This window comes from Leptodactylus fuscus, chromosome 1 (assembly GCF_031893055.1).
Source record: "Leptodactylus fuscus isolate aLepFus1 chromosome 1, aLepFus1.hap2, whole genome shotgun sequence".
Taxonomy (NCBI): Eukaryota; Metazoa; Chordata; class Amphibia; order Anura; family Leptodactylidae; genus Leptodactylus; species Leptodactylus fuscus.
In genome coordinates this window covers 222,217,007-222,229,489 of record NC_134265.1, presented here as the reverse complement: position 1 = coordinate 222,229,489, position 12,483 = coordinate 222,217,007, and the positions used below count along the sequence as shown (strand labels likewise).

Here is a 12,483-nt window from a genome sequence, read left to right as displayed (position 1 = left end):
AAACTGCAGTTTTCATAAACCTACCCTACTGCGTCTGTGTTGCACGTGTTGGGCAGTATGCATTCCATATGTAGAGCCATAATTTGATGAGAATACAGCCATATGCTCATAAGTTTGTCTGATGCATGTGTGAAAAAGTACAATCACTTTATGGAGTAAATTGACATTTTAAAAAGCAATTTTTCAAAATTTTATTTTATTTCATAAAAGTTTTATGAATGCACTTGAGCTATATTGGAGCATTTATTACTGACATCAATAAAGCAATTCATAAAAAGGCATCATTTTCTCCATACCAGTGCCACGCTTGTACACCTGGCAATCAGATGCAAAACTTTCTTTAAAATCCATTTTAAAGTGCTCTAAAAATAAAAAGCTAATTTTTGAACTGTGGATTATGAGGAATGGCAGCCCCTTCAAATGGCAAGGAGCTGGACACAGTCATAAGCTGTCCTGCATGCATCCTCTCATTCACACGTAGTTCACAGCCATCTTGCAGCATGCGAATAGCAATCCGTGCTATGTTCTTTGAATCATCTAAGCCACAGTGAAGGCGACCATCATATCTCATGCCCAACTTCTCAAGCATAATTGTCAGCTTTGTCTGATTTCTTGGAACCTATAAAAAAAAAAAATAAATAAATAAATCTTAAATGGACATGTAGCTGACATTTCAACATGCATTCTGAACAAAAAAGTATAATAGTTTGTATATTAATAGCTACAAAGTACAAAGAGTGTACTAACCTTGTAAAAATTCCCATAACATTTGCGAATGTTAATCCACTTCTTTGCAAACCGTGGGAATTTTATACGACTGATACGACATTGCATATTTAAAAATTTGCACATATCCCATGACCTGCAAAGGTATATTGAAAACTGTAGTAAATATTCACATGACCATAACAATACAAAACTTTAACTTTGTTTTAAAAGGACTAGGTGACTTTTCATATTGCCACTGAGTTACTAACAAACATTGACTTTTTTAAATTATATTATCCAATCATTAATATTGCAAATTTACCTCTATTGGAATTCAATCACTAACTTTTTAAATGAATAACAGTGTGTTCACACAGAAGAATCTGCCCTGGTTTTGAGGGCGGATTGCGCCCCAAATCCAGAGGCGATTCCTCCCCGAATCCACATCCAATTATTTTCAATGGGAGGCAGAGATCGCATCAGGACGTGGAAAAAAGAAGCGTCCTGCTCAATCTTACCACGGATTTCGCGACCGATTTAGCCGCAGAGTCTGCGGCTAGAGACACCCTCCTGATTAGGTCCATTCATCTGGGCCTAATCAGTAGCTAGATGCCACAACGGAATGCTGATGTACTGCATCGGCCTCCTGTCACGGCTAGCCCTCGTGAAAATGTTGGCGGCGGAAGAAGAGTTTCCTCTTCTTTTTCCACTGTGTGAACGTACCCCTAGAGGAGTTTTACTTCTGACCGACCATGCTGTCAGGCAATTCTGAGAGTCAGTTGGTTTGCCCTAACAACTTCACAGCTCTGTCAATAACAAGATCTCCTGCGATTAGCCTACAGTCAGGAGACCTGTTCAATGCAGTGCTGTCCAAACTAGTCAAACTATTTAAGTCTTCTGAGGATTGAGTGTCTGACAGTATAAGCTTGGGTATTGTGACCACTGGAAATACCAAAATGCATTATACAACTAAAAAAACCTTGTCTCTATGGAAAGCCGACAAGGTGTTGGAAGAGTTCTGGAGGGATATTGATCCACGCAGTCTGCACTGCAGCCCATATTCGGTCGTGTGTAGTTGGCGCTGGGTCCATGGAGTGGACACTGGTATCCACAGCATCCCATAAATGCTCTATGGGGTTGAGGTCGGGCGAGCGGGCAGGTGAATCTAGGGTCGTGAGGTCACTGGTGTGTTCATTAAGCCAGTACCGTGCCACCAACGAGCGATGACATGTTGCATTGTCCTGTTGGTACACAGCATCCCCATCAGGGAACTCCAACACCAAAAATGGCTGCAGATAGTTGCCATAAGTTGCACATATCGAGCACTAGTCACTGATCCAATTGCGACCATGTGAACACTGCCCATGACAGAGCCACCACCTGCCTGGACACATCCCTGTTGGCATGCAGGACCCATGGCTTCATGGAGCATACACCACACTCACATGCCCATTGGCCCTGTACAACTGGAAATGAGATTCATTAGACTATGCCACATGCCGCCACTGTTCTATAGTCCAATGACGATGGTCGCAGGCCCATGACAGCTCCATGTTGTGACATCAAAGGGACAATGGTCGGGTGACAACTGATTAAGTCTATGCGGTGCAGTCCTGGTGGAAATGGGGTCCTGGCACCCCACATTCAAATCGGTGGCAATTTGACCCACAGGAGACCATCCAGAGCCCCGTATGACTGTGCAGGTGACGCGACGTCCGTACATTGAACACTTGTGGTCAACCGGTGTGCCGGTCTACGTGGCTGCCAACGTTGTCTACGCGATATTGCAGGTCCACCCGAGGCACTGTTGACCTCGGAAACACAAATTGCTGGGTAATCTCCAAAATGCTATGCCATGCGTCTTACACCAATTATCGCCCAATGTTCAAAGTCACTTAACTCGAAATGTGCTGCCATGTTTACGAGACACCTGTCTATTCAGATATCCTGGTGACACTAGCGCATCACGTCACTGTTTGAGCATCATATCTGATACAAACGGCACTGGGACACGCCTTCCCGTGACTTTTGGCTAGTGTGTGTGTTAAAGAATGCAGGTTAAAGTGTTTCTGGGATCCCCCCCTCTGTCTGGAAAACCTCTGGAATCTGAATCATTGGGGGCCAACTAAATCAATTAGCAGTAGGGAAACATTAATGGGCAGCAGCATGGTATGATTTTAATTAGAGAAGCTCTGTTTTATACTTATTGAGAGCATAATAAAACCCTTTAACCCCTAGACATTGTTAATCTGGTTATTTACATGGCTTTAATATCCGATGCTGCAGTGACGTTAAAGTCATCCACCTATGATTTACAACTAATCATATAGGAGTGATAAATGCTGAAATCTCCATGCTAAAGTTATTGTCCTGGAGTTTCTGTAGCTTTTAGGACTTTTATCATCACTTATCTGCAAAATGTAACTCTTTACAGTGTGGAATGAAAGAGCCTTCCCATTCACATTGTGCTAGCAGAGCTCACTCCCCTGCCAGCCACTCCCTTCACCTTCTTCCTGGATGTTAGCTCTCTCAGCAGGGAGCCCAGCTAGATATAACAGCAGTTTACAGCCCTATTCTACATCAAACTACTAGTTAATTTACATATTGACTAGCAGCACAAAAATAAGGCATGCTGTATCTAAATCCATATAAAATGGGTTTTTTTTGTTAAAAACCTATACAAATACGTAGCCCCTGTAATAAGAACTAGAAAATTACATTTTCATAAGTTTATGTGCAATAGTGTGAGTATATATATATATATATATATATATATATATATATATAAAAATATTCACACTTATTTAGCAAATAAGGCCACTCATTTCAAGCCTTGTGTGTCCTATAATACTAATTGAGATATGAAAAGCCATTAAAAAGATATTGCTGTGTAAAGCAATGCATACAAAAGTGCTAAATTTATCCTGAGCACTGGGGCATCAATGACGTTTGGTCCTGAAAGGATTAAAAGGAGTGTCAGCAGAAAAAAAAAAAAAAAAAAAAAAAAACAGTAACAAACTAACATCAGTACCTTGTAGGGCGGCTTCAACACATTCTAAAGATGCCTGCCTTATTCTGATTTGCAGCTCCATTTTCACAAAAATCAGGATTTTATTCTTATGCAAATTAGCTGAAAAGGGCTTTAGGCGAGTGTCTTCTCCTGTTGGGGCTTCTCACTCCATGCTCTGAATAACTGCCACCCAGTTCCACCACCCTTTGCTTGAGTGACGTGCTATCAGAGGTAGTCTTAGGCTGCATTCACACGAAGTTTACGCTCCGCTCATTCTGACACATAAAACACGTGTCAGATGAGCGGTGTAAAACAGAATCCCATTTACTTCAAAGGGTTCTGTCTTACGTGTGCTACCCATTGAAATCAATGGGAGGCTTTTTTACCTATTGCTTTCAATGTGAGACGCGCGTTTCATGACCGGCACACATTGAAGTCTATGGGATCTGTTTTGCAGCAGTCACTTTGACACGTGTTTACATGTCTGAATGAGCGGAGCATAAACTCCATGTGAAGGCAGCCTTATAGAGTGGGGAGCAAAGACCCAGCAGAAGAAATGCCTCCCAAAGCCCTTTTCAGCTAATATGAATAAGAAAAAATAGTGTTGCAATGCAGAATAAGTAAGACAATCACTGGAAAGTGTAGATGCAGCCCTACAGGTTTATTTGTCTTGATATCAATTTTCCTGCTGACAAATTCCCTTTAAATCCTATCAAGGCTAGATGACATTAATCTAGGTCTAGATTCAGTTTTAGCAGTGGTGAATTAATAAAGCTAGGTTCACATCTTTGCAGAGTTCCTTTTTTTCTGGTCAGTTGGAGGACAAGAATCGAAAGACAGATGGTAAAAATAGTGGATATAAGCAGAGCCCAAGGGACCTCATTGACATCGGATGTACGTTATTTTTAGACAGTTCTGTGCTGGAAGGACACTCTGCGCAGAATTTGAGACTTTATAATAATAATAAAATAATAATATAAGTATACGCTATTTTTACAACTGGGTATACTTGTTTTTCACTGATATACTTGCTCCTCTTTTAATCCAAGTGATTGTGTAATAAAGTACAGTCTATAGAGGTTGTGGTTAGGTTACAAGCAGACTTGGACAGAGAGTTTGGCTTCCATGTGGCAAATAAGGTTCAATGTGGGTAAATGTAATGCTATGAATTTGGGTATAAAATAATCTGATTGCAGCATATTCCCTAGGGTGAGTAACGCTGGGAGAGTCAGTGGTGGTGAAAGACCAGAGTTTACATGCAATGTCAATCAGCTGCTTCCAAGGCCAACAGGATATGGTCTCGTATTAAAAGGGGAATGGACTCGCTGGAAGTAATATCACTATGTAAGTAATTTGTGCAGCCCCATGTGGATTATACAGTTCAGCTGTGGACATCAGTTCATAGAAAGGATGTTCTAGAGTTGGAAAAGATTTAATGCAGGACCACAAAACTGGTAAGAAGCATGGAGGACCTCAGTTTTGAGGAGAGATTCAAGAAATTAAATCTGTTTAGTCTGAAGAAGTGGTGATATGATAAACCTGTGGAGAAAAGCTGTTCTATGTAAAATCCCCTCCAAAGACAAAAGGTGGTACTACCTCCGCCATGGAGAAAATAAAGGTTTAGTCTCAAGAGCAGACAAGACTTTTTCATTGTAAGGATTGGGAATCTGTGGAATAGACTACCCTAGGGCTGGTCACAACTGACATCTTCAATAAAAGCTTAGGTAACAGAAAAATAGCATTGAGGCTTATGAAAATGTATAGAATATCATTCAATCCAATGATTTAATATGTCTTTTTCCAACCGTACTATGATCAGCAACGTTTCCTTTTATACAGATTAGTACTGTACGCCTACAGATGCACTTACGGTAACTGTTCACATTCTGTATTTATACGGTCGTGTTATGTTGCCTAGTATTTATTTTAGTAGGAGCATCGAAATACCTCTGTATTTGTGGGGGGAAAATCAAGTGATTGGGTGCTCAGAAAATTACAGGGTCCAAAGAAAAGGCCCAAAAAAGGAAAAAACGAGGGACAACAAGAAAAAAAATAAAAGGGAGAAAATTAAAGCTGAAGTCCTTACCCATCTGTCAGGATGGCATACTTGAACTTTGTTCCCAATTCCTTTTGTCTCATCCAATCCACTACACTTTGGAGAACCACAGGAAATGTGTCAGCCTTGTCAACAATCTCCTGAAGAAAAAAAAAAAAAAAAACTCAGCTTGTTAAACTTAAAATTGTGCGAAACCAGACATCTAATAACTGATCATTGTGATACATTCAAGAGACAGCGCAATTTCTGATAACCCCTCCTGAAATCTACCATATTTTCCGGACTATAAGGCGCACATAAAAACCTACGATTTCCTCAGAAATCGTAAGTGCGGCTTATAGTCCGGTGCGCCTTATATATGGATGGAAGCGGCGGCAAAGTCTGCGTGCCGCTTCCATACATACATAAAAGGCACCGTAAGGGTGCATTCACACTACGGAACGCCAGCGTGTATCACAGCCGTACACGCCGGCGTTACAGCAGGGCTGCCGGACACTTCCTATTCATTTCTATGGGAGCCGGCATGCGAGCGCTCCCCATAGAAATGAATGGAAAAAAGCAGTCCATTCATTTCTATGGGGAGCGCTCGCATGCCGGCTCCCATAGAAATGAATGGGAAGTGTCCGGCAGCCCTGCTGTCACGCCGGCCTGAAACAGAACGTGAAACTTACCGAGCGGTGCAGGGCGGGCGGGCGGGCATTCAGGCCTCCTCTTTCTCCGATGTCCTGACCACTTCCTCCGGCGCTCGCAAACTGATAATGGCCTGGGCGCATGCGCAATATCATAGTGCTCCTACTACGGCTACTGCGCATGCGCCCAGGCCATTATCAGTTAGCGAGCGCTGGAGGAGGAGGACTGAACATCGGAGGCCTGAATGCCCGCCCACCCTGCACCGCTCGGAAAGTTTCACATTCTGTTTCAGGCTTTTATTTTAAAACGGGGGGGGGGGGGGGGGGGGGGGTGTTGGGTAGTTTAATGTAACTTTTACGGTTGGGCTCTATCAGCATGATTTTGCTGATAGAGCCCCTCCTCGCCTGCCGAGCGCTTCCAGTAGAAGCGGCTGGCACGCGGGGGGTTAAGCGGCCGCTGGCAAAGTCTGCCTGCCGCCGCTTTCAATAACATATAATGCACACCGGACTGCGGCTTATAGTCCGGTGCGCCTTATATATGAACCGAGACGGACTATAAGGCGCTCATGGGCAATGCGGCTTATAGTCCAGTGCGCCTTATAGTCCGTAAAATACGGTACTACTCCAAGTCCAATCTCTATGACAAAGCCAAAGGCCATATTAACCATAAACTTCAGGGCTCTTTTACTTTTTAAAGATGAAGAAAATTAAAGCAGAAATAATCTCCTACTGCAAATTGCAACACAGTGATTGAAGGGCTTCAAGCAATATTCACTTAGGCTAAACCAGAATGTGGCTGGTTTTCACTGTGACTTTCAGCTCCAATTCCTAGGCCGCTGACTAAGCCTCCCACCTTGCTTTGCATAAGTTAAAAGCGGAGTCTAAACTTGTAGAAATAATTGACATGGTGCATAAAACCTGCAAGGTAAGACACCACAGCAGCCCCACACACAGTAGAATATGCTCCACAGAGGTCCCACACAGTAAAATGTAATCAACAGTGGTCTCGCAAAATACAGTTAGGGCCAGAAATATTTGGACAGTGACACAATTTTCGCGAGTTGGGCTCTGCATGCCACCACATTGGTTTTGAAATGAAACCTCTACAACAGAATTCAAGTGCAGATTGTAACGTTTAATTTGAAGGGTTGAACAAAAATATCTGATAGAAAATGTAGGAATTGTACACATTTCTTTACAAACACTCCACATTTTAGGAGCTCAAAAGTAATTGGACAAATAAACATAACCCAAACAAAATATTTTTATTTTCAATATTTTGTTGCGAATCCTTTGGAGGCAATCACTGCCTTAAGTCTGGAACCCATGGACATCACCAAACGCTGGGTTTCCTCCTTCTTAATGCTTTGCCAGACCTTTACAGCCGCAGCCTTCAGGTCTTGCTTGTTTGTGGGTCTTTCCGCCATAAGTCTGGATTTGAGCAAGTGAAATGCATGCTCAATTGGGTTAAGATCTGGTGATTGACTTGGCCATTGCAGAATGTTCCACTTTTTTGCACTCATGAACTCCTGGGTAGCTTTGGCTGTATGCTTAGGGTCATTGTCCATCTGTACTATGAAGCGCTGTGCGATCAACTTGGCAGCATTTGGCTGAATCTGGGCTGAAAGTATATCCCGGTACACTTCAGAATTCATCCGGCTACTCTTGTCTGCTGTTATGTCATCAATAAACACAAGTGACCCAGTGCCATTGAAAGCCATGCATGCCCATGCCATCACGTTGCCTCCACCATGTTTTACAGAGGATGTGGAGTGCCTTGGATCATGTGCCGTTCCCTTTCTTCTCCAAACTTTTTTCTTCCCATCATTCTGGTACAAGTTGATCTTTGTCTCATCTGTCCATAGAATACTTTTCCAGAACTGAGCTGGCTTCTTGAGGTGTTTTTCAGCAAATTTAACTCTGGCCTATTTTTGGAATTGATGAATGGTTTGCATCTAGATGTGAACCCTTTGTATTTACTTTCATGGAGTCTTCTCTTTACTGTTGACTTGGAGACAGATACACCTACTTCACTGAGAGTGTTCTGGACTTCAGTTGATGTTGTGAACGGGTTCTTCTTGACCAAAGAAAGTATGCGGCGATCATCCACCACTGTTGTCATCCGTGGACGCCCAGGCCTTTTTGAGTTCCCAAGCTCACCAGTCAATTCCTTTTTTTCTTAGAATGTACCCGACTGTTGATTTTGCTACTCCAAGCATGTCTGCTATCTCTCTGATGGATTTTTTCTTTTTTTTCAGCCTCAGGATATTCTGCTTCACCTCAATTGAGAGTTCCTTTGACCGCATGTTGTCTGGTCACAGCAACAGCTTCCAAATGCAAAACCACACACCTGGAATCAACCCCAGACCTTTTAACTACTTCATTGATTACAGGTTTACGAGGGAGACTCCAAGAGAGTCCAATTACTTTTGGTCCCTTGAAAAAGAGGAGGCTATGCATTACAGAGCTATGATTCCTAAACCCTTTCTCTGATTTGGATGTGGAAACTCATATTGCAGCTGGGAGTGTGCACTTTCAGCCCATATTATATATACAGTCCTATGAAAAAGTTTGGGCACCCCTATTAATCTTAATCATTTTTAGTTCTAAATATTTTGGTGTTTGCAGCAGCCATTTCAGTTTGATATATCTAATAACTGATGGACACAGTAATATTTCGGGATTGAAATGAAGTTTATTGTACTAACAGAAAATGTGCAATATGCATTAAACCAAAATTTGACCGGTGCAAAAGTATGGGCACCTCAACAGAAAAGTGACATTAATATTTAGTAGCTCCTCCTTTTGCAAAGATAACAGCCTCTAGTCGCTTCCTGTAGCTTTTAATCAGATCCTGGATGAAGGGATTTTGGACCATTCCTCTTTACAAAACAATTCAAGTTCAGTTAAGTTTGATGGTCGCCGAGCATGGACAGCCCGCTTCAACTCATCCCACAGATATTCAATGATATTCAGGTCTGGGGACTAAGATGGCCATTCCAGAACATTGTAATTGTTCCTCTGCATGAATGCCTGAGGATTTGGAGCGGTGTTTTGGATCATTGTCTGCTGAAATATCCATTCCCGGCGTAACTTCAACTTCGTTACTGATTCTTGAACATTATTCTCAAGAATCTTCTGATACTGAGTGGAATCCATGCGACCCTCAACTTTAACAAGATTCCCGGTGCCGGCATTGGCCACACAGCCCCAAAGCATGATGGAAACGCCACCAAATTTTACAGCGGGTAGCAAGTGTTTTTCTTGGAATGCTGTGTTTTTTGGATGCCATGCATAGCACCTTTTTGTATGACCAAACAACTCAATCTTTGTTTCATCAGTCCACAGGACCTTCTTCCAAAATGAAGCTGGCTTGTCCAAATGTGCTTTGCATACCTCAGGCGATTCTGTTTGTGGCGTGCTTGCAGAAACGGCTTCTTTCTCATCACTCTCCCATATAGCTTCTCCTTTTGCCAAGTGCACGGTATTGTTGACCGATGCACAGTGACACCATCTGCAGCAAGATGATGCTGCAGCTCTTTGGAGGTGGTCTGTGAATTGTCCTTGACTGTTCTCACCATTCTTCTTCTCTGCCTTTCTGATATTTTTCTTGGCCTGCCACTTCTGGACTTAACAAGAACTGTCCCTGTGGTCTTCCATTTCCTTACTATGTTCCTCACAGTGGAAACTGACAGGTTAAATCTCTGAGACAACTTTTTGTATCCTTCCCCTGAACAACTATGTTGAACAATCTTTGTTTTCAGATCATTTGAGAGCGGGCTGTCCATGCTCGGCGACCATCAAACTTAACTGAACTTGAATTGTTTTGTAAAGAGGAATGGTCCAAAATACCTTCATCCAGGATCCAGGACATGATTAAAAGCTACAGGAAGCGACTAGAGGCTGTTATCTTTGCAAAAGGAGGATCTACTAAATATTAATGTTACTTTTCTGTTGAGGTGCCCATACTTTTGCACCGGTCAAATTTTGGTTTAATGCATATTGCACATTTTCTGTTAGTACAATAAACCTCATTTCAATCCTGAAATATTACTGTGTCCATCAGTTATTAGATATATCAAACTGAAATGGCTGTTGCAAACACCAAAATATTTACAACTAAAAATTATTAAGATTAATAGGGGTGCCCAAACTTTTTCATAGGACTGTATAATTGTATTTCTGAACATGTTTTAGTAAACAGCTAAAATAACAAAACTTGTGTCACTGTCCAAATATTTCTGGCCCTAACTGTATAATATACTGAGGGGAGGGTAGTCTTTGGAGCATAATTCACTCTGGAAGCTCGAGCCACTTTAGGCTATCCCCACAAAATTTGTTTCTAAGAACATTCATGAGATTCAGCCCTCCCATATACTATAACAATATTAAGGGAACAATTCAATACAGAAGAAAAGGGAAAGAGTGGAAAATTATGCAGGATTTCAGAGAAAGGAGCCAAAATGTGTTAAAACTATATCAACAACAACAAAAAAAAAAAAGTTTTAAAAAAGGTCCTTAGATTTTATTTTATTTTTAACGATGTGGTTTTTGTATTTTTCTTTGCTTCGGCACACTGTATGGACTTAAACAAAAAAATCCACGCTAGCATTTTTGGGAAAAAAAAAAAAAAAAAAAAAAGTCTTTTTCCACCTCCCACTGATTTCATGTGCAATCCGCTTGAAGAGGTCAGATCCCTTCCCCCCCCCCCCTCTAGCTGAGAAAAAAAAAAAAACCCAAAAAAGCTAGGAGGAATATTAAAAACCAAAAAAACCAAACCACCACTACTTACTCAATTGAAATGAATGGGAGGCGTTCTATTAGGAGGAGTCTGAGGATTTCACTTCAAAAACCTCTTGTAAACCCAAACTTTTTTAGAATGTTAGAAGTTAGATGTTGCAAATCAAACATCAATTTTCCAAATTTTCAAAAAACAAAGACCATTTTTTGAGGAACCAATTCCAGGGCTTTGGATGGCTTCTCTATTAACACACACCGCCACTATCTGCCCAGGGGTTTCTGTCCTAAACCCTGTGGAAACTGGACAAGGGACGCTTGCCGACGGTCAGCTTTAAAACCCATTCATTTGAATGGGTTTTTAAAGGTAACCACCGGTGTCCGTATGCAGCCTCTCCACCTGGAAACCATGCACGGACATAAAGTCCTGCATATATAAATACCCGGCATCTGCCATATGGCTGATGTCGGGAAGGGGTTAAATACCCCAATTTAAACACTGCAACAATGAAATATTTGAAAAACGCATTTAGGAAGTTTCTTAACTAAGCGTCTTACAGAAGTTTAAAAATAATGAAGGTGAATTTACATATTTACAAGGGGTTAAATCAGAAAATGCATTTGTTATGCAAATTCAACAGCCATGCTGATAAACACGGCTGAGGTAAGGTGGTGTGGAACATCGGTCCTTGAGACAGGAGGTCAACTTGCAGAGGGAGGAGTCAGCCGTTACGAAGTCCGCCTTGGCAAAATAGTCCTCCCTCTCCAGGGATCGCCAAGAGGTAAAGTCCATTGAAGGCAGCTTTGGAGAGCCTAGCTATTGTGGGTCCACCATGGGAAGTTCCAACCACTTGGAGACACACTGGTCTCCAAGACCAGAGGAGGCAGTGACTGCGGGAGGAGAGGTCCTCTTGAAAAGCAAGATCCAGGTCCTCAGATCTGTAGGGCATCTGAACAGATGGATGAGCTCCCGTGAAGCAGCAGATATAGATGTGCCTCACTGATGCTCTGAGTTGGAAGTGACCCCAGGAGAAACAGACGAAGCATGGGAAGACAGGGTTCTGACAGGCAGAAGCCTGTCAGAGTGCCCCTATCTGGGGAGTACCCAGACAAAGGGAAGAAGGACTCTGACTTGTAGTAGGATTACCTGGTCCTTTTGCGAGGACAGCTCCTGGAACTGGAATGATGAGGACACCTGGAGGGGGGGGGGGCTAAAAGTCTCCAACTGAGCAGCAATCTGGGAAGGAAGTACTTCCAAAGTTTCCATCACATATTGGTTAAGTTTGGCAAGATCACTTATGGCCCAGGAAGGTAGGCCAGCGGTGTGGGAACTGCTGGAGAAG

At 42.2% G+C, this 12,483-nt stretch overlaps 1 protein-coding gene across 1 annotated transcript in view; it reads right to left on the bottom strand.

Annotated features, from left to right (window-relative positions):
* Window positions 1-229: 229 nt before the first annotated feature.
* Window positions 230-12,483, bottom strand: part of ERI1 (exoribonuclease 1) — a 29,643-nt gene continuing 17,389 nt past the window's right edge. The window contains exons 5-7 of the mRNA XM_075283735.1: window positions 5,805-5,914; window positions 748-862; window positions 230-619 (exon numbers count right to left, since the gene is read on the bottom strand). Coding sequence (XP_075139836.1) covers window positions 377-619; window positions 748-862; window positions 5,805-5,914 — 468 coding nt within the window. The 3' untranslated portion in view covers window positions 230-376. The remainder of the gene's footprint in view (window positions 620-747; window positions 863-5,804; window positions 5,915-12,483) is intronic.